We start from the raw sequence: 23,848 nt of genomic DNA, 5'->3' as shown, positions 1-23,848 counted from the left end.
ATTTAACTGAGAATTCGGCATCTACTGTAATCCATTTTTATTTTATTATCGCCTTCTACATGATGGTGGAGAGAACTGTCATCATCAGGCACCGACAACATCTAGGGATTCCGGTCTAGTGAGTCTTTTTATGGTTTTAATGGTTCCTGACCTCCGAGGTAGTGACCTTATTAAAGAGGCTAACGTATCAGCGTGTAAAAAAAAACACAAAAAAAACACAAAAAAACACGCACTAAGGCGCGCACGTATATATATATATATATATATATATATATATATATATATATATATATATATATATATATATATATATATATATATATATATATATATATATATATATATATATATATGTGTGTTTTTTTACAGATTGCCCCGGAGGGAGCTAGTTTATAGGGCACCCCCTTACATTCTGTGCAAGGTGAAGCGCAGAAGCGTTTACAGTGCCCAACTGGGAAGCATGCTAAGTTCATGCTTGCCTTTATGAACATGTATGTGTGTGTAGGAGCTATGTGAGTGCACCCAAAGGTCCGTTAACAAAGAGAAAGTTGCTCACGTCTGCGCTAGGTGATGGTAGGGGGAGGGGGGATGACGTCCAAAGCCACACCTCCAGACCACCTCGATCCATACGCTTCTATGTTTTATAAAATTCGTTTCAGCTTGTTTTAATTATATTTATTAAGCGTAACAGATTTAATCATGGGTTAATTCACAGCAGGTGAAAATGAATTAGGTAAAGGATAGTCCTAATTATAAAAAAAATGTAATAAACGACATCCGGATTCAGTTGCCGAACGTCGCCCCACAAACTTTCTTTGTTTACGTTTGGCCAGTGATCTGCTGAAGGCCTACTGTTTTCTGTATTTGTATTTTATTAAGTAAACCAACCTATTTTAGGAGGTAAGAACACTTTATATAGTGATTCATGTAAGTAGACGCTTACTCCTAGTTCCCACGTACCATATAAGTTAAGTACCGAGTGTGTTGACGTATCAGCACCAACCTAACACTAGAAGCAGCTGCCCTGGTCCTGACCCCACAGTACAGTACGAGGTACAATTAGTCATTTTACTCACCGCCACGGATTAACTGGATGTAATATTTATAAAGGAAATATGATTACCAGTGTTATGTGACACATATGTCTTTTAAGTTGTAACACGGGAGGGTCACCACCTGTTTCTTGGTATAATTTGACAATCGTCATGGATACATTTATTTCAATTCCTAGGATATAATATGATGGGGGAGAAAGGAAAAACATAAGTTAGAATTTACAAAAATAGCATTGAAAAGGCCCCTATGACTGTCATAGTCTTGTCAACAGTACACTCTCTCTCTCTCTCTCTCTCTCTCTCTCTTAAAAAAAAAGTATTGCAACTTTCCAACAGTGACAGTACTTTTTTTTTTCTTAAAATTATTTCATCCAGATGATGAACCTATGTCAACCTGCTACCTCGGTGCACCAGCATTAGCATTATCAGTTATTTATGTGAGCACTAAGAGACAAACGCTTCCATTCCGTAAACATTTTGTGCAAACAGCAAAATGTTTCTTGAATTAATAAGATATTGTACATTAGCAACAAATAAAAAATTTACGGTAATTTCTATATCGTTGGTTTGGCGATTTTGTATCAGACGGTTTTCATACTTGAAGAGCAATTTGTCTTACCCACAAACATTTGCTGCCAACCACCGACTGATGGTATATCATAAATATGATCAATCAAATAACCAAACCATATTTACTAACCAAACAAATCTATCCTAGGAAGGAAGTGCATTAGGTTAGGTTATATTAGTTAGGATGTTGGGTAATATTTGACGAGAGTGGTCCGGCTTCAGCAGCTACCTAACGAAATTTCTCCATAGAAAATAAAAGTTTTCTTGCCTTCAGAAACATACAAAAAATGCACAAACAATACGGTGTGTGAGATATAAGTTTTGGCGTGTGGAATGGGCGGAGGAAGACGGCTAAATATGACCTTGCCAACAGCGCCATGTTTAGACTGTAGAAATGGTTGTTTTTGTAGAAAGGAATTCTATTATATTTTAAAAGAATAAAACAGGAAATAATGGTAATACTGTAGCTATTTTACTGTACCTATTCACCAATGATAAAACTGGCTGAGGGATATTCCACCACTTTGCATTGCTCCTATTTTAACTAGCTATTCTTGAAGGATATTCCTGTAGCTTCAATTACTATACCTGAATGTTGGAGTATTTATTAAATCTTTGGTATTCCTTCCTACAGATAAGTACTGGCAGTCCGTGGTCTCAAGAGGACACAAGATGGAGCCTCAAGAAAGATTGCTCTTATGACTAGCTCTAAATTACATCATCGTGCTTCACTAAATACTTTGGCTACAAAAAACATAACAAGATATCAAGAAACTTCAAGTGTAATAAATGGAGAATCTACTAAAAGTGGTTGAGGCCTTCATAAATGAAAGAAATGCAAGTGGTAACAAAAAAGAGTAATACAGTATTAAAAATATTGTTTTAATCTAAGATGAGTTTGTCAAGCAATTAGTGTTTTTATCTGTGTTGTAAATGTCAAATCAGTTCTCTGTAGGACTTTCTCTTGTGGCATAGCTTGAAGAGCTATGTCGTGGCTCAGTGTCTTTACCCAATTCCTGTGCATCTTAAATCCTTCCCAGCACTGCTAGTTTCCCCACTGAAGTTATCACTTATGTTATCTGTGTAGTGCATCATGGAGTGTATAGTACAAGTAACCAGTCATCACAGAGTACATTACAGTTCACCACCAGTCCAAAAATAAAATTAATCATATATAGACATCCTTAATATCTACTGAACCTACTGCTCATATTCAACTACAGTATTATTTAAAGTTTAACCTGTGTATTGTGCTGTTCAACAGTATGTATGACAATGGAAGACTTGGTGCTATACTGTACTGTGAAATAAAAAATTTCTAAAGTTTAGGGTTTCATATAAATGAACTATATAATATTTTGCTAAGTGTGACAGCTAAAATAACTGTATATATTTAAGAGATGTAAAATCACATGCATATCTCAGGAAATACACCATTTAAGTTTTGAGTGGACAAACTATCTCGCAGTAGTAGTTGTTTACTGTACAAAAGAAACCATTTCAGTATTTAGTGTTGTACTGTACAAACTTTGTACAAGAATTTAAATTCATATCATATAATTAGTAACAAGAAAACCTACTTGTGTCATCAATACTGAGCTACATAATAATTGAATCTTTGAAAAAAAATGGAGGGTCTTACAGGAGGGAAAGCCTTTCAGTGTTCAGAGTGCCATAAAGGTTTTTCACGCCAGGGCAATCTTAATCAACACATGAAAGTTCACACAGGTGAAAAACCATTCCAGTGTCCAGACTGTCGTAAATTCTTTGCACGCAAGTCTGTGCTGATAAAACACATGAGAGTTCACACAGGTGAAACACCATTTCAGTGTCCAGAATGTAATAAGTATTTTAAACAGAATGGTAATTTGATATCACACATGCAAGTTCACAAAAACGAAAAGCCATTTGTGTGTTCAGAGTGTAATAAAAGTTTTAAACATAAAAATACTCTAATAAGGCACATGCTAGTTCATACAGGTGAGTTACCATATCAATGTTCAGAGTGTCACAAAAAATTTAAACATAAAGTTAGTCTTGTAGCACATTTGAGGTTTCATAGAAATGAAAAGCCATTTCAGTGTTCACAATGTCATAAAGAATTTGCACAAAAACTTAGTCTTATGTTTCACATGGAAAATCATGCCACAGATAAGCCATTTCAGTGTAAAGAATGTCACAAAGCCTTTGCCCTGGAAACTCTCCTTAAAAGGCACGTTAGAATACACACACACGAGAAACTGTTTCAGTGTTCAGTTTGTAATAAAAACTTTCTGCAAAAATATAATCTGATGAAGCACATGACAGTTCACACGGGAGAGAGGCCGTACGAGTGTTCACGGTGTCACAAATGCTTTAAACGAGAAAATGCTCTCACGAGACACATGACGGTACACACACACGATAAACCATTTCAGTGTCCGGTGTGTCTTAAAGACTTTGCTCACAAATATAATATGACTAAGCATAGAAAAATTCACACAGGAGAGAGACCTTTTCAGTGTTCAGTGTGTCAGAAAGACTTTGCACATAAAAGTAATCTATCCGAACATATGATCATTCATACTGGTAATAGACAGTTTCAGTGCTCGAACTGTAGTAAATTCTTTGCACGTAAATGCGACCTAAAAAAGCACAAGAAGATTCACATTCGAGATGTGTTGTGTCAGACCACCGATGAAACACCTGACAATGATGTTGATAATGACCCAAACTTCATCATCTGTAAGACAGAAGAGCCACAAGAACCAGAGATCTATAATGAACCTACAACTATAAAAATTGAGAAATTGGAAATAGACACTATTGCTATCAAGGAGGAAATTTAAGGTTTGTTTACCTGGACACCTTAAGTGTCTGAGAGAATTGGTCCTTTAGTTCAATTTGAACCAATGTGTCACAATTCATACATTACTCATATTTAGATATTGTGATTGTTGACATTAGTATAGATATATAGATTTGTATATGTTGCACATTATATACTGATACATACAGTATATTCACAGTGGGAGAGAATTTTATATATACTGTAGTGTACTGTATAAATACACAGTATACATACCTGTACATAACTAACAACCAAGTACAACTCTTACTGTACAAGTGTTTTTTCAACTTAGTAACTGTCAGTATTGTGACCCAAGATTTCAAAGAAACTAATGAATCTATATTTGTAGTAATGAAGCAAGAGCAACTATGGCCAGTTTTAAATCAACTCCAGTCCTTTTTAACATATTATTGTTGATACTTTGTGTAAAATTAATACAAACTTGAAACAAAAGTGTAAACCCAAAATTCATCCTCATAAACAGTTGTAATTTCATCTGTTCTGCCAACAGCAAAGATCTACAGTATATTTTATAAAAATGATAACATGTACAAAGTGTTGTAATAATAAAATAATATGATTTCATTTTAAAATTTTCATCATAGCTTTGTTGTAAAAGAAAATTAAAGTGAGTGGAAAGTTTTGGCTTCAAGGAGTGATGTGGAGGCCAAAAAGAAATCTAGAATTAATTATTGTTCATTTGTAAGTTGATACACTGTACTGTTTTGTACAGGGGGCCCCTGAGTTACAAACTTCAGTTATGAAAACCTGTACTTATTAATGTGTTCCCCTAAGATTCATAATAAAATCCTTCTACAGCATTTGTAAAAGTGCAACAGTACAGTACTTTGTTCAGGGCTCAAGATAATTAATATGTACCATTTTTTCTGTACATTATTTACATTGTTATTTATGGGTTACAATTTTTAAGACTTTACAGGCAGGGGTGACTTATTCATACAGTATTTTATTGTCAAATCAACATGATTCTGAGTTATGAACAAATTGACTTGTAGGATGCATGACCCTATATACTACACACATTTATAAAGAATTCAACAAAGATACTGTACAGCATCGCCACAGACTTTTGATCAGGGTCCAGGAATAAACTCGGGGACCCTCTGTGGTACACGTATTTTGTTCGGGTGGCTATGTAGTATAAAGGAGCTTTGAAAGTATTAAAATTTAAAATAGAAAATCTTAGAAATTTGAGTAACAAAAGTTGTGGAACCCTTGGATGATATACAAATTATGAATGATAAACAAATTAAAGATTTTATTAACCTCATACATGCAACCTCTACGATAGCCGAGTGGCAACTACTGTATCTATCTCTGTGTCGCTGGTCAGCCTTCCCCACAATACACTGGTGTGTGCCAAAAGGGAAGTTTTGTAAAATTTGTATCTTTTGAAAAGGAAAGAATAAGTTGCAACCTGTATAATTATTGGCAGCATGTGAATACAGGGCAGTATTTAGCTAATGCTTTCAGCAATTTTATAACAACTGGAAATTGACATACTGTACTGTACAGTGCAAGCATTTCCGGATTTATGAAAGGTTCCCGTTCCTGAAAATCCATTTGTAAATCCAATTACATTTTACCACAGATTCCTATTATAAAAGCCGAGATATGCACCTACAAAAAACCTTCCTCATAACAATAAAATACAGTACAACAAAACTTGTTTTTAATTAAATTTTTGGGCAATGATTATAAGCCAATAATAAACATAGTAACATACTGTACAGTACATGCTGTGGAGCACACGAAAGTTACAGAGAAACTACACCACTGTTGTGATGCAGTGCAAAGCTGTGAGGCCCAGCCAAGACAGACTATGGTTTTAATTTTTTAGTGAAGCACTTAGCCTACTGCTCTGTACAGTTTATAAATACTACCCAAGGTTTGCTAAATTGTGGTGGGTTTTAGATAATCTGCCTTAAAATAATGGTTTAGTGGTCACATTATTGGTGCAGAATTTATCTTAACACTTGGCCATTTTGCTAATGCACTACATACTAAACTATATGAACATAAGCTTTAGGGTCAGAGTACAAATATGTTAGCACAGTTCCCGACTCTCCAAGACCCTCTGACCTCACTTTACTATGTAAGCCTTTATGGATAATTCAGGACACTCAATTCTCATGAAACTTCCAAGTGCAACTATCACCTCCTACCTAACTTCCTCATTTAACTCCTAATCACCATCAAACTTCTTTAAGTAACTGCCAGTCCCAGCAAACTTCCTTAAGCAATTCCCAATCCTCACCAAACACCCTTATCCTCGTCAAACTTCCTCGTACAACTTTCAGGACCTGTTAAACTTCCTCTGTGGATTCTCCAGGTCCTTTCTTTCACTCAGTTGGGTAAAGCCGGTCACTGAAGACTCCTACCTCTTAAAAGCACAGTAAATAGTTCAATATATGGTAGTCTACAGTAGCTTGATAGTTAACTGACTGTGTGAACATGTTAATTTTATTGCAATTATAAAACTCCAAAAGTTAAATCCTCAGGTTGCAAGTCAAATGGGCCACAGTCTTAGCAGGCCCTAACCTAACCTGACCTGACCTGACCAAACCTAAGGCCTATATGACCAGTCACCTGTTCTTGTAGTCTTGAGAGTTAATTTATTATGTGCATTCTTGATGAATGAATTTTTATTTTATCTTGAGTTTTATTATATGTAAGGTACAAGCAGCAGATTTAGCATTCCTAACCTTTGATGTCTCACTCAAAAAGTTATAAGTGTTACTTTTATTGTTAAATAGTTTATCGATATTTTTCTTCATTGCAATACTGTATGTTGATATAGTAGGTTTGGAATTTCACCATGTCGGTAGCCATCATTGTGTTAAGACTGGCCAAAAACACCCTCTTACTGTCATGCCCATTTTAGGATTTTCCAGGCTTGATATATCATCTCTTAAATTTGATTGTCAACAAATTAGTTAATAATATAAAAGTCTGTTGTGTTATATGATCAATGTTTATTGTTTATTGTTCTGTACACCAACATTTATAACCACAACATTGGTGGATGGGTTGAAGAGCACCTTGACATACTGTGTACTGTATACCACAAATTTACCACAATAAAGTACAGTATAGTATGTACCGGGTACACTTCTTTATCAGGACACCTCTTTCATAAACATTGGAACTTTATGTTGTACTGTATAAATAAAAAGATTAACACTGACTTTTTCAATAAAATTATAAAAAAAAGAGTCCTTTTGTATTTTATTCCTATATAGCAGTTCCCATTCTGTACAAAAGGGAAGGTGATATAAAGGGCATTCAGCCATAAAACTTGGTTCAAATCTCCCTGATGACAGCCAGGAGAGAGGCAGCGAGAGACCGAGCAATTTTCTGCCATTCAGTGAAAAGAAATGCGAATCAAGATGTACAGTGATACAGGTGTGGTTATGTATAGAGGGAGATTCAACTGGAAGAGAGTAGTCAAGGGTGAAGACAACGTGGTCAAGGAAGAGGGCAGGGATAGAATTTCCAGTATTATTTCTTCAGGTGCCTTACCTTGTCCCTCTCAAAAGAAATGCAAAAAAAAAAAAAAGACAAACGTAAACTAACACTGATTTATCAGTCCAAAATTGGTTACTAATCTTGGAAGGTTTACAGAAAAACTATTAGTTTAAAAGATTGTATAATAAGTGGTCCGGAGGGCATTAACGACGTTTATAAGTTTCCACTTTACCCAGAAAAAATCATAGCATTGTTCTACGCTGCACAGATGAAGAAATGTCATGGCTGACACGCAGTAACCGCAGTAACCGTAACATCACAGACGTTCACTCTTTTTTAAATAATACAGTAAATGGCTTATAACTTCATTAATATTCATTTATACACAGAACGAAATATATTCCTAGCTTTATTTTTTAATGAATTATTCTTTAATGAAATGGGTATGACTGCCCATCACGGGCAGTGTGGATACAGCACACTGTATACTAAGACTTCAGTACACAAGGAGGCAACATGGGCGGTACTGAATTTTATAGCATTCACTTTCCCAAGTTGTAAACTTAGGTTACCCTTTACAGTTTGGTGAACTGGTAGTGCCCGAGAATCGAACCCCCGACCCCGAGAACAGGAGATAGGTGCTGTATCCCTCTGACTGCCATACGCCAGTTTAAAATAACCAAATACTGTACAGTAATATTTAAATCCAGTCACAGCCATAAATCGAATATTAACCACCAGGTGTAGTTATTTACTGTACTAGTATTGGTTACTTTAGCGGCTGTAGCTAGAAGAAGAGAGGTCACCACGAGGTCAGGTTTTAAATAGCGGAGGTAGGCGTGGCTTAGTAGTTGACCTCCGTCATGTAATGTGGCGCTGGTTGACCTAGACCACGAGGCAAACACTGTGGAATTCGTGGGGTCGGCTACTCAGCGACAAACAGCGTTTGTAGGGGAGAAATCCACTACAGTAGGCTACTAATAGAAGTTATGCAATGTATTATTTTAAATATACAAAACTTAAGTACAGCAATAGACTCACTTTTCCAGAGATATTCCCAAGCTCTCTTGAACTGGTGTTGTTATTTGGTCTTCTAGAAATACAGCCTTCATTTTCTTGTGCTACAACTTTCCCATGGTACATTCTGTACCTCCAGACAGTCACGGTTCCTCACTGACATGTTGTTTACCTCGAGCAAAGAAGACCGACCCCGTCCATCCGTTTATCGACTGTGGCTTTGGTTTGACTTTCAGTCTCCTTATTTGTACATCCAACAAACTGAGGTGTATCAGCATCTCAGGGAGCACTACTCAGTCGAGTATCCTTACCTGGAGCTGGCGGACGCTCACCCCACAAGGGGTCACAGCTTAAAATATGATTCTATTTAGCTCGAGTTACCGTAGTTCTTAAACCACGAACTGACGGACAGACGAACACCTAGACCCACGGCCAGAAAAAACCTATTCCTAATTACAACTTCCTGAACAGCGAATACAATTGTCCCCTTCCTCCCCCATGTAGACTGAGTTACAACCTGTCTATATGAGGTCAAATAATGCGTCTTAAAGGGTGAATGTCTTCTGTATATGACACTGATACTCTGTTCTACCTTAAGGGGATTTCTGGGTCATTCATTATTTTTTCCGGGGTACTGATATAGATCTCCCCCTCCCCCCACCCTACCCACACCCCACCCACACCCCTCCCGTCCCCCCTTTTTTAGATCCAAACATTTTTTTTTAAATTATCACCTAAGCCTTAGAGCCTCAGGGGGGGGGGAGGGGGTTATGGCACAATAACATGACAAATGACACATCAACATGCTCCTCTCCGTTAATGAAATAATTCCTACCTTGTACCTCCGTCTACTGTGAAATATGACACATTTTTTACCGTCAGTCATAGCTCGAAATCATACACCAGGATACCTTATTATATAGAGAGAACTGGTGGAGCCACGAGTGTAGGTACAGACAGGGAGTGTATGTCGGCAGTGATGGTGGGTATACATAGATGATAAGATATATATGCCAAAATAATGTTCTATACATACATACGGTATACGTGTGTGTGTGTGTGTGTGTGTGTGTGTGTGGGTGTTTCCGTGTTTCAGTGCAAGTTTCATAATACACAAAGTACAAAATAAAACACATACACACACTCACACACATATCCACAGGTGTATTTTATATCTCACGAAGTAATAACGACCAATGACATTATTATTATTATTATTATTATTATTATTATTATTATTATTATTATTATTATTATTATTGTGAGCATTATTATTATCATTATGAATGTTATTAAAATTATCAAAAATTTCTATTCGTACATTTCCAAACCAACAACAAATAAAAAACTAAAATAAACTGTCTTCATCAACTTATATATTTCATCAGGCACTCAAGGAAATAACTCGAAGAATCTCAAGATGAAGGAAGTTGGAGCGGAGGTGATGACTCGGCCGGTACGTGAGGTCAGGATACTGCCACAAAGTCATTTCCAAAATATAAGAAACTATTTTGGGTCTAGCTAGTAATTCCAAAGTGTTAAAAAATATATATAGTTTGATTATGACGTCAAAATATTAATGCAAGAATAAGAGGTAATATAGTACAAGATACAGGTTGAGAATTTAAACAAGGTGGGTGTCTCAGGTGATCTTAATGCTCACTGTACTCATACAAGTCTGTGTGTGTGGTGAGGCAACTGTTCTCCTCAACTGCTCACAACATTTATATACCTGAACTACCACTTAAATAGTCCACCAACGTCTGTGTCTCTGAAAGTCATCGTGAAGTAAATTAATTTTCTTTGCTGCCGAGTCTTTGTTATGAGGAACTTTAAGGGGTTATGATCTTGCCTGAATTTTTTTTCCCACAAAAATTCTGCTGAACCAGGACTGTGTTGGCGCCGAGCTTCAGTAACTCTGCAAACTTGGTCCTCATCTGAGCTGTGGAAACTCCTTTGAGAAGACGTGTGATCAAAAAACGCCTCCTCTGCACCATGGGGATGAGTGTTCCTGCTGATACAGTGTTTAGGGCACCGTCATCCTGTGTAGGTCTTAGACGCATGACAAGAACAGTATTTTGTGTATACTGTATAATGTATATGTTGGTTAGGCAGCTGCCCAGCTATAATGTATTTCCCGCCACAGCTACTGTATACACTGCTGCTGTCTACCTCACTCGAGTGTATGTTTGGCGCCCTTTGAGTTGTAGCTGCCATTGCCCCCGAGTAAGCCACGGCGCCACAAAGCTCCTGTGTAAACACTAACTTTCAATTTCAATTTCTCGCACGAAACAAACTAGTTTACATGACGAGGTGTGGCCACATTGTCCTTTGTTGACCATATGGCGTCTGTTGCCAACACTCAAACGTCACTCGACTCATTCATCACTGTACAGAATGAAAAAAGTGTTGGATCACATGAAGATTACACACCCTAGCTTATTTCACCTGAAGATTAAACACCCTAACGCTTACTTACTGTAACTTAACCTAACCTAACCCCCAGGCAGCAATGGTAAGACAAGTTTGGGCGTCTAATCTTCTGGTGATCTGCATTTTGGTTTATTCTCACACAAAAAACCGTGCCTGGCGTCACCCGAGAGAGGTCACATCAGGTCATTCACACAAAGGTTCAACCCGGCGGCTTTTCCTGACAAAATTACATACAGTGAGAGGCTGAGTCAGACTAGTGGTTGTTAAGAGCTGTGTTTGGTACAATTTCATCACCGAGAATTTCGTAAATTGTAATTTACATGTAAGCGTCCTAGACTACTACTGCTCCTACTACTATTTTTGCAACTAGCCTCCAACCTTCCCTTATAGCCATACTTTCTGCGCACAATTTATTACCTAACCATCCTAATACAAAATCATCTACCCTAACTGAGTTAAGCCGCATCTCTATGCTGCATTCCGTGACTACTACTGCTACTACTACTACTACTACTACTACTACTACTACTACTACTACTACTACTACCTTGCTTTAAAATACTCCAACCCGCCCATGTTACCCTCATAGACGACGGTAGACTGTCATAGCAGCGACTCTACTGTCATCTAAGGAATGACAAAAGTAACGCTGATGGACAACTGAAAAGGTATAAGGAAAGTCTTATGACAACCTGAAAAAGTGCCAAATCGACCCCCTCACCTGGGAGACGATTACTCCACACCGTAACGCTTGGAGGAGCACCACACGAGGTGTCAATAATTTCGAGTTAGCCCGACTGTAAACCGAGGCAAATGTAGCCCGGCACACGTACAACATCTGTGGACGGCCTTGCCGGTCCCGTATCGGCGTCTTGAGTTACCTCACAGCTCACCAACGATGGTGACATCACAAGTAACTCGAATCAGTGTGTCATCCCTGGATGATCGTAATTACTCGATTACGAGTGACAGTTCAGAAGTAGTAGTAGTAGTAATAACAGCAGCAGCAGCAGCAGCAGCAGCAGCAGCAGCAGCAGCAGCAGCAGCAGCAGTAGTAGTAGTAGTAGTAGTAGTAGTAGTAGTAGTAGTAGTAGTAGTAGTAGTAGTAGTAGTAGTAGTAGTTTATGAAGCATTTCTCTATCTCGATAACATAATGAACATCTCTATACAGTATAACTGTTGCTGGCTGGCCAGATAGATACATAGACGGTAACAGTTTTATAGTTACAGTATTGCGTATATGGACGAATTATTACAGCGTATGATACACACACAAAAATAAACCAATAGTAAAACAGAAGACCTTTGTGGGTTAACATGCGACCTAATTAAAAGTTTCCAAACGGCTGGTGCTGGGCAATTTAGGTACAAATTACCTCAACATATTTTTATCAAACTCTCGAGAGTAAAACCCCATTCTCCTCCCCCACCTCACCCCCTCTCCTCTACTTCTCGTATTTTGTGTTTTTGTTTTTGTGTGTTGGAGAGTTGTTTGTTTTTTCACAGTGTTTTTGACTGAATTTTATCATTGTTTTTATTGTGGTTTATCACTGTTTTTACCGAGGTTTGTTGATGTTTGTTTGTCTGTTCATTCACTGTTTTTGTTCCCTTTAATGTGAGTGAGTTTAATAGCTGTTGTTACTGAGTTTCTTTACTAATTTTTTAACATTTATTAATATTTTTACTGAGTTTTACCACAATTTTTATCCGGGGCTTAGAGTGACGTGTACCCCTTTATCCAGAGCTTAGAGTGACGTGTACACCTTTATCCAGAGCTTAGAGTGACGTGTACACCTTTATCCAGAGCTTAGAGTGACGTGTACACATTTATCCAGAGCTCAGATTAAGGAACTGAGGTATATATCTTGATCCAGAGCTCAGAAGGGCGTATATACTTTTATCCAGTAAACAGGGAGCGTATAAATTCAGGTGGGTATACGCCTTTACGACTAGCCGGAGGAGCCAAACAAAGTCCTAACTTGGGCTAAAAGTCTAATAACGAGCCCAACTTGGAAAAACTGACCCAATTGTATCACGGGGGAGAGAGAGGAAGACGAGAAGGAGGAAGAGGAGGAGGAGGAGGAGGAGGAGGAAGTAACTGAATTAGTGGCATATTAATGAAGTTACTCCCTCCATTCTTCCCTCCCTTCCCCTCCTTCCCCTCTCCTACCTAACCCTCCCCCTCCTCACTACTACCTAACCCCCACCACTATCTGCTATATAGTCCACCTCTCCATCACCCTCCTTAGCATGTACCAACGTTCGTGTCTCCCTCGTATAAAATTCCCTCATCCGTAGCCACCTCATTGTACCCCCTCTCCCTCACTCCCTCATTCCTTCCCCCTCCATATTTCCTTCTTAGTTCATTCTCCAACACTCCTTCACTTCGTCCTCCAACATGTCATCTCATCCTCCAACACTCCCTCACCTAAGCCTCCAACATTCTCTCATCCTCCTCCTCCAACACCCCCGTCACCAACAACAACACCCCCGACAACACCCCACGACAACACTAACACCCCCGACAACACCCCACGACAACACTAACACCCCGACAACACCCCCCGACAACACTAACAACCCCCCTGACAACCTCCCTCGACAACAACACGGTAACAAGAGACCTTTAATGTAATTGAACACAGAAAGTCTCGTTGAAGGCTGCCAGTTAACTCCCTCCCCTCCTCCTCCCCTCCTTCCCTTTCTCTCCCTCATTACATCGTTTATCTGAGAGCTACTGTTCACGGCATTCTTCGTTATCTGCCAACAAGCCATGGCAATTTGACCTCTCTGTTTCCTCCTCATAACAAATAACAGCCTGTTAATTATGGCAGCAGATAATTGATTAATATCCCGTTGATTATGGTAAGTGTTTATTTACATATTCAAGAGCCGTAATGTGCAACTAACTGATAATTAAAAGTTTTGAAATATATAAATCACGGAGCTTAAGTGAGATTATTTCAGCTTAAGTGAATAAAGACTTGTTTATGAATTTTTAAGCTTAGTTTTGTAACACGCGAAAAGTGACGATTATTCATTCCAGTAACGCGTGACAAGAAAGGTAGAAAGACCGACGAAACTCACTGTAACACGTAACAGGAACATAACGCTGATAAATATAGAAAAAGGTCAAGAGGGGAATTACAAAAAGGCCAAAAAGATGAAAAAATACCCCCCAAAAAAGCAAAGAAAAAAGGTGAAAATAACAGATGAAAAGACAACTGTAATTGAAAAGGGCAGAGGAGGAATCTTTAAAAAGGTCACTAGCAGACGAGATAGATGAAATGTAAGAGGAAGAAGTTCATTCACAAGGAACCGTCGTGGGTGGAATGGGTGAGAAGGTCAGGGCGTATTAGAAGTCCACGTGGTTGGCAACACTACCGGGATGTGACCTTTTAGTACATCTCAGTTGCCACTTTGGAATTGTGTCTCTTTGGTCAACAATAGTGTAAAGTGACTAACGTTTGTGTGGTGATTGTCGGCCGTATTTTTTAACATTTGGGTTACTTATTATCATCCCGAAAGCACCTTCTGAGCTGCATTTAATTTCTTTAAACCAAATATACGTGATTTGGTTCGGGTTACTATTTAGTAATCTTAATTGTTATTGGAACATTTTGGGATATGTCTTCATGTGTGGGTCGGCAACCGAAGACTTATTCAGAAAAAGATCCAACTAGTTATATATAAATAGACAAAGTCTCTGATATACAACATATGTAAATTAAAATGAGACAATAATAGAAAACCAATATTTAAATGTCCTAATAACCAGTTCTGATGGAAATGTATATATTATTAAGAGACCGTCATATACCCCCGTCAACACAATAAACAAAAAGTCTACGGACTTGGCGCGCCCGCATTCAACTACTACTGCACACTCCGAGGATTTTTCATCTCCCCATCGCGCTTCTCACAAATGATCTAGCATTGTATTCCAGCAAACATCCTCTGGTAGCCTCAAGTACAATAAAGAACACACTTTTTGTGATAAACAGATGTAACGTCATTTCCAGTTCGCCAAAATATTATATAGAAAAGATCCAAGATGATATAAAATGAGTTTGGTAGATTGTGTTAGTTCTCGTACCTACAGGTATCTCTCACTACACAAGTGTTCACTCTGCCAATATTCACAAACACAAATAATCTATTCTTACGCCACTTTCTTACTATACAAAACCCGCGGGCCCTTAAGGTAATTTACTAAGTTTATACTTCATTTATTTCTTTATGTGGTAGCTGCTGAATTACAGTTATTAGGTACAGTATTAAATTACAGTAGTTAATTCCTCATTTACAGAAGTTAGGTAGTTTTTTGTGTTTGTGAACTGATTTAATTTGTTTTAGGAATACATTGGGTTTTCTTGTAGTTAGGTGCTAAACTACAATAGTTAGGTACTAATTTACAGTAGTTGCTAACTGCACACCTTATTTTTGTACGACCATGTGACGTATAAGAAACCATCCACTACCAATCTCACTATTCATCGCTCACCTCACCCTTATTAACAAGATAATCCCTATAATCTGCCTACAGAGATAAACCGATAAAATATGAAAAATGTTAAAAAAATCTGACCCTAAAAGCATCACTCATTATAAAATGGAAATTAATAAGGCTAAACTGGTATAAATTCCAACACTAATTTTATATATAATTTCGACAATAACGGGATATAATTATACAGGGTGATCCAAAAGTCCTGTCTCATAAAACAACGTAAAAAAAATTCTATTAATACAACTAATTACTTTATGGGTTTATTTTGTTTTGATATTTCAGTAACAAATAATAATATCACTTAAGTGACTACACCTGTAAAGAATTATTTTTTATTATTAACTTTTCTTTCCACATTACACCGCACGAGGCAAGAGTCTGGACCCGTCAGAATCTATCTATTTTTATTACCTTAAAGATGACATGCAGCACGACGTCACACCTTAATTAAGCTCGTCCAAAGGTGAGTCATCAACCAGGTAGCGACAGTCATACGTATATACGGAGAGTTAATCTGTCTATATCATTCCTATTATCAAAACAAAACCTTGGGAAGTCTTATAAAATCTTATATCTTTACTAACATCACGATAATGAGGCTTCACGAGTCTTATGCCATGACTGTCAGTAATAAGTCTTCCTTATTAACGAGAGGGAGATCAGTCAAATAAATCCAGGACAGTAGGTTGTGTGGTTAACTGGGACTGTAGACTGTAAGGTTAACTGGGACTGTAGACTGTAGGAACTCATGGTCACAATTGGGTTAGGACATCAGCAGTCGGGCGTAAGAATGGGTCGTCTCTTTCTCCTGAACGAGTTTGTTTGTCTTGGCTAAAAATTACACGTTATGGATCCACCCTTGTCAAGCTTTGGGTTAGGTTAGGTTAGGGGGTAGGGAGGTGTCTCAGTATTGGTTAGGTTAGGTTAGGGGGTAGGGAGGTGTCTCAGTATTTGGTGAGATGACTAGACTGACTGGACAAGCACTGGGCAGACTTAGTGGGCCATAAGTATTCAGAACGTGTCTACGAGGACCATGGACGTTAAGAATGGCCCTCACCAACACAGAGCACACACTCCCGGGGCCCCCTGTAAACACCGGTATGGTCGATCTAATAATTTCCCCAAAAATACTCTCGGCTGAATCCAATTTTCACCGGGGTCGAACTTTTCATGCAAACAATAATAAATTCTCTGTAATTATACCCCCTTTCGACCCCCGGGAATTACAGGCATTACAGCCATTTTTACAGTAGATTCATCTCTCGTTACGTGGAGTGTATTACTGTAACATGCCTTTTCTATACGTGACTGTACTCGTATATACACACGTAAAGTCACTCAAAAAACTATCTGTACTCGGGGTGATCGATGTATTTCAGAATGAGCACTGTGACTCCTGCTGTCTCGGTAGGGTTGTCAAAATCCTTCGTCCGTCGTGTCATATATTTTCAACACAATTTGGTATAGATAGTTTATCTGAGTGACTGTACATTCATTAATAACCAAATATTTTAATAACAAACGCTACTCACTCATACATAAGTACACGTGGTAATAAATTGTTAAGTTATATAATCCTTAATAAAAACATTTTCTTAACAATCAGTATCTTTTTCTTCAGTTAAAAAATAAATACATTAAAAATTTTGGTGGAGAAAGTTCCTTCATACACACTACTGTACCTTAAGTCACTATATACATTAAACTTCCCTTTTAATATACATTTAATCTACACTATTAGAAATACAATTATCTCAACTACTATAATTATATTACTATCAATTATAGTCTTGGCTGTCTATGTCATTTATCCCTATTTAATGATGTTTGTGCATTAAAATTTATTTATGGACAATTATATAAAGAAATCTATTAAAATTATGAATTATTGTGAGTTTTTTTTTTGCCAATTCTTATTTTGTTTTCGTCGACAACTCTTGGTGCTGACGGAGAGCTAAGTTATTTTCAGTAGTGAGTTAGTGAAGGTCAACGCCCGCTGCTGGTTGACTGGTCTCAGTCAGGTGTTTAAGTATTAATTCCGGGTAATGCTAACACACACACACACACAGGAATGGTTTACATGTGGTGTCTGTAACAATTACCTGACAATGATGATAAATTATGTTGTGTGTGTGTGTGTGTGTCATAAAGGTCATATTCATATAAAAATACAATAATAACACCAACACCACTCCACTGGACAAATTGCCTGGGGTAACATGTCAAGCCCAGACAAGACTAACACAACCTATCTATGTAAATTATGACATTGTGGAAGAACCGTGATGTCTGTTTATAAGTCGAGGGGAGTGTTGCAGGCGTGGGTGTGCATATGATGAGAGGCGGTGCACCAGCCCTCACCTCCACACAGAGGGGAGGATCTACCTGCTACAGCCTCCGCTAATTAGTTTCACAGGGAGTGAATGTATAATAAGGTGGTGGAGGGGAGGAAAGCTGATAACAAGATTCTCTACGAGTCAGCTTCGATTATTAAAATCTTCCCCTTGACTGAGCAACCTCACTGCCATTTCAATGCCTTTCACAATATATATATATATATATATATATATATATATATAACACACCCTCGTTGGCCAAACACACGCGATAGATCAATGAAACATAACAATAAATATTTACCTAAAGGGAGCCTTTAGTCGTACACCTTGACGCAATATATTATATAACTCTGTACACAACATATCACACCACCTTTTACTGGCCCCGCAGCTGTGAACTACTGATCCCCGGAGTCACGCGTCTGACACTGTACAACAAAGTGAGTCACACACAGGCGGCACTTGGTGATGACCCACAGGGCTTTTATGAAGGGCTGCCTGAGACACCCACTCCCGCCTGCACTTACCCATCAAGTTAAATATATCTGTGTCTTCTGCTAAGTAACCAGTTTATTATATGACTTCATATAAAAGGCTACACTCAAGTTGGTAAATTATCTGTCCATTCATCACTACAATTTCGTGGCTGGAAATGAAAGGCAAAAGGTCCTTATGTCGGCTTTGTAAGACAAGGTTTACATCTCAGCTCACTTAAAGCAAACTCGAAATTGAGGTGAAAAATACGCCGTTCCTATAACTTACTTCAATATCTTCACCGGACATACATCAAGACACGGACGAGAAGTTAACGTCGACCCGATGCTAAACACAACCACACAGGAAGACCAGCCAGGGACAGTCCTACAAAATTATCAACTTTTTGTCACGTTTAGAATAATAAATACCTACATAACTCTTCGTTTAGGCAGGCATTGGGAATCAGACATTGAACATTGGACATCAGATATCAGACATTGGACTTATCTCAGAGAAACTCGACCATCCAAGGAGGAACATATTAGTAAAGTTTCAGCAGCAATATTGAACCAGCAGACTTTACGATGATGCAGGAAATGTGAAAAAAAATAAGGACAGATGAAATGACAAGAGACGGACGACCACAACAACAACAACAACAACTCGACGCAGTTAATATTAGCGTAGAACTGACGGACGGACGGACGGACAACCTAGAGAAAGTGGAAAGTTTACGAACGACGGAATGATGTTAGGTGGATGACGACGGATAGACAGACAACGACAGCGGACAGACAAACAAGCACCGATGACCGACGGACGGACAGACAGACAGAGACCAAAAAATAAATCCCTATCACAGGTAACAAACTCAATAACAAAAGCGACAGAGACAAAATAAAAATAAAAGTCCACTGTATTTGTTGCTGTTTGTACTAAAAAAGGAAAAAGGAAAAAAAAAAATCCCTGTTGCATTTCGGGTGATTTGGCGCCGTTCATTTTTCATCACGGTCATTTAAGTCTGAAAGCAATTAAAACTATTTTGTTGATCATTTTCATTCTGGCGTCCATGTATTGTTGGAACTGTAGGTTAGTGTATGGTGATGCTGTATGTTTATGGTGACCGTATACACACACACACACACACACACACACACACACACACACACACACACACACACACACACAGGCCTCTTCGTGCCAGGGGTGAGGAGGGAGGGTTAAGGTGTGACCCTTCCTGTCAACACTCAGCAGGTAAGGTACAGGTAATGAATCACTCCACACCTTGGCTCCAACCAGGGGTTATACAGGTACCACGGGTAAGCACACTTGATCAGAGAGTACTGTTTGTATTTTGAGTACAAGGGGACTAGAGTACGAGGGCAAGAGTATCAGGAGGGCTAAAGTACATGACGGCTAGAGTACAAGGGCAAGAGTACCAGGAGGACTTGAGTACACAAGGGCTAGAGAACACGAGGGATAGAGTAAACGAGGGCTAGAGTACACGAGGGCTAGAGTACAAGAAACCTAAAGTACCAAAAGGGAATACAATCATTCATTTTGGTCAGGAATCAAACCCGTGAAGCCTAGGTTAGGTTAGGTTAGGTTATGAGTTTGAATTATACACACATACACATAGTCACAATAGTCAACTTAACATTTACACCATTGTTATATTCATTTTATAATTAAAATGGATTTAAACTTTATTCAATTAGTTCAATTTTGTTCAATATTTGTTAACGATTACCGACATGCAGTGAATTATATATACACCAGCCTGATATACACCGTAATCCTTTTTTTAATCAAATAAATCCCCGGAAATCTGCTAAATCTGGAGACCAACATATATACTCCCCAGTAACCATGGCAACTCTGTAGCCTAGGCAACTAAGAAACCATGGCAGTTCAGTCACTATGGCAACTCAGATGGTTAGGTGAATAACTATGACAGGTTTAGTTGGTAACACACATGAATCATGGTGAGAGAGAGAGAGAGAGAGAGAGAGAGAGAGAGAGAGAGAGAGAGAAAGAGAGAGAGAGAGAGAGAGAGAGAGAGAGAGAGAGAGAGAGAGAGAGAGAGAGAGAGATTAGTTCGTTGCTCCCCAAATAATAATAATAACAACAATAATAATAATAAAATAATAATAATAATAAAATAATAATAATAATAATAATAATAATAATAATAATAATAATAGTAATAATAATAATAATAATAACAATAACAAAAATAATAACAATAATAATAACAAGTTCAACAACAATATCAATAGTAAATAACAACAACAAATACATAATAAAACTCTCCATTCAAAACCAAAATAAACACACGGGGGGGGAAGGGAGAGGGAGAGAAAGAGAGGGGAGGAGAGGAGAGGAGGGGGGGGGTGAGGAGTAATGCTTTACCCAGGTTTATAAATATGCAGATTTTTTTTTTGTGTGTGGCGCCAATCTGAAATGTAGCGTGCGAATATTTTTCATGACGAGTCTAGTGGTAGTTTGATATCAGGTGGCGAATGATCATCATATATATATATATATATATATATATATATATATATATATATATATATATATATATATATATATATATAGTGTGTGTGTGTGTGTGTGTGTGTGTGTGTGTGTGTGTGTGTGTGTGTGTGTGTGTGTGTGTGTGTGTGTGTGTGTGTGTTATTCTTCTCTCCATCTCTCCCCTCCAATTCTCTCCATTTCCTTTTATCTCCCTATTCTCATTTCTTCTCACCTTCATTACTTATCATTGCCTCTCTCCCTCTCTCTCCCTTCCTCCCTCTCTTACATAACAAGCTTTTATTCCACCTAATTCCTCGCCTCTTTCCCTCCACTTAATCATCATAATCCTTCTTATTCCCCATCTTCTTCTTCTAATTGTCTCCTGCCTTTTACCCCCTTCGTTTATTATTACTGGTCTCTCTCTCTCTCTCTCTTCCCCTCTCACCTTCTCATTCCTCCCTCTCCCTGACCCCTCTCACATGTTTTGGCAATTTATCCCCCTCAACCTCTCTCACTTCCCCCACTCTCCTCAACTCTTTCTCTTCCTGTTTCACAATCTCCCCTCCCTCCCCTCCCCTCCCGCTTCGCACCCTAATCTATCACAATTTCCCCTCCATTTACTAGTAATCTATCTCTCTCTCTCTCTCTTCCCCAGTGCTTCTCCCCTTTCCCCACTCTTCTCTTAGTCTCAAAATCGTCAGCCTTTTCTTTCATCCGACTGTATCTTATTTCCTCCTTCGTTACCCATCACATAATAATAATAATAATAATAATAATAATAATAATAATAATAATAATAATAATAATAATAATAATAATAATAATAATAATAATAATAATAATAATAATAATAATAATAATAATAATAATAATAATAAGACTCAGGTGACAAGGAACAAAAATCAATACTTTTGTTGACGTCTAACCTCTAGTGACCCTAACCTGGACGATTTTCTGACCTTTGACCTTGAGTAAATTTGACCTTAACCTTTGACCTCGACAAGTTAGTGTTGTTCAGTTCCTCTTGTGATAATATGGGGTAATTTGAGGTCACCCTGGGCGTCATTCTCTACCTAGATCATGTTTTGGTTTCTGACCTTTCCGTAGCCTTGACCTTTCACCCCAGAGGTTTGGGTTATATGAATTAATACAAGCTTCACCCTCCGGACAAAAGTATTGACCTGTGACCTACCTGTGACCTTGACCTAGAGGCTTGAATTTAATGTAGTGAACATCTTCTCATTAAGATGCATCAGCTAACAAAATTCAATTAAGATCGGTGAAGCTGTCTCAGAGATACTGTACGCCTGGGGGCACACACACACACACACACACACACACACACACACACACACACACACACACACACACACATACACAGAATAAAACATGAAAAATATGACTGCGATAACTACAACACTAGGACCCAGCAGACTGCAGAAGCCAGCAGACCAGGACTCAGCAGACAACACACACACAGCCTGGTGGGGGGCCTGGTGGGGGCCTGGTGGGGACTCAGGTCAAGTTTTTGTCATAAGTTTGGTTCTCCTGAAGGCAGTTGTCACGCCTGACTGCCTCCAAGCACGAGAGACGAGGCGCTCACTTTTTTTACCGTAAATAAGATAACAGAAAACATCCTAACTTGGGGTCCAATTTTCCACTTAAATAGGATAAATTAGTGTCTATTTAATTCTCTCAGTGATGGAGTTTTTCTACGTTGAGGGAGGGAGGGAGGAGGAGGGAGGGAGGGAGGGAGGAGGAGGAAGGGTGTAGATGAAAAAGAGTGGTTGGAGGGGGTGGGGGGATAGAGAGGGGGTGAAGAAAGTGAGGTGGTAGGTCAGGGTAGGTCGTTAAGTGAGGTGGTAGGTCAGGGTAGGTCGTTAAGTGAGGTGGTAGGTCAGGGTAGGTCGTTAAGTGAGGTGGTAGGTCAGGGTAGGACGTTAAGTGAGGTGGTAGGTCACGGTAGGACGTTAAGTGAGGTGGTAGGTCACGGTAGGGCGTTAAGTGAGATGGGGTCCGTTCTTATCAATATTGAGGTCACCGTTCTGCCCCAGCCTCACATACTACACATATCTCCCACCATAGCAGGCCAGTCCTCATTAACACCTATATTAAAAAATATTTCAACCCCCCTCCTCCCTTCACGTCTCTTTGTCTCTCTCCCTGATTCTCTGTTCTTCTCTCCTACTACTTATCCCACACTTCTCTCTCTCGTACCTGAAGTGTTATACAGATAATCAAAGAAAACGGGTAATATAGACACAAGGAAGGGGGTTACTTACCTGTAGTTTAATGAGGATGGTGACGGACTGCTGAAACACCTTGGTCTGGTATCTGGTACGCTGAGTAGGAGGCAGCAAGTAGCGAATTTCATGGTCTGTGGGGAAAGGAAAAGAAGGAAGAGGAGGTTAGTGGTGAACAGCAGCTTAGTGGAGGTCACATACACACACACACACACACACACACACACACACACACACACACACACACACACACACATACATACACACATAAAGCAACCGACGAACAGAAACCACGAATTATTTACTTACGGTCAACACAGCCTCCAAAAATATATACACCAGGTGCCACTAAATTCCTAAATAAA

The 23,848-nt window shown here is 38.6% G+C and overlaps 2 protein-coding genes across 2 annotated transcripts in view; one reads left to right on the top strand and one right to left on the bottom strand.

Annotated features, from left to right (window-relative positions):
- LOC121862172 overlaps positions 1-23,625 on the bottom strand; it is a 46,483-nt gene extending 22,858 nt beyond the window's left edge. The window contains exon 1 of the mRNA XM_042360248.1: positions 23,523-23,625. The gene's annotated coding sequence lies outside the window, so the exon portion shown is untranslated. The remainder of the gene's footprint in view (positions 1-23,522) is intronic.
- LOC121862171 (gastrula zinc finger protein XlCGF57.1-like) lies at positions 802-5,040 on the top strand. The gene is made up of 2 exons (XM_042360247.1): positions 802-900; positions 2,260-5,040. Exon 2 carries the CDS (start codon positions 3,254-3,256, stop codon positions 4,451-4,453), a length of 1,200 nt encoding a protein of 399 aa, XP_042216181.1. The 5' UTR covers positions 802-900; positions 2,260-3,253; the 3' UTR covers positions 4,454-5,040.
- Positions 23,626-23,848: the final 223 nt, after the last annotated feature.

The sequence above is a fragment of the Homarus americanus genome, unplaced genomic scaffold (genome assembly GCF_018991925.1).
Source record: "Homarus americanus isolate GMGI-L3 unplaced genomic scaffold, GMGI_Hamer_2.0 scaffold25013, whole genome shotgun sequence".
Classification (NCBI taxonomy): Eukaryota; Metazoa; Arthropoda; class Malacostraca; order Decapoda; family Nephropidae; genus Homarus; species Homarus americanus.
This window is presented reverse-complemented; position numbering and strand designations above follow the sequence as displayed.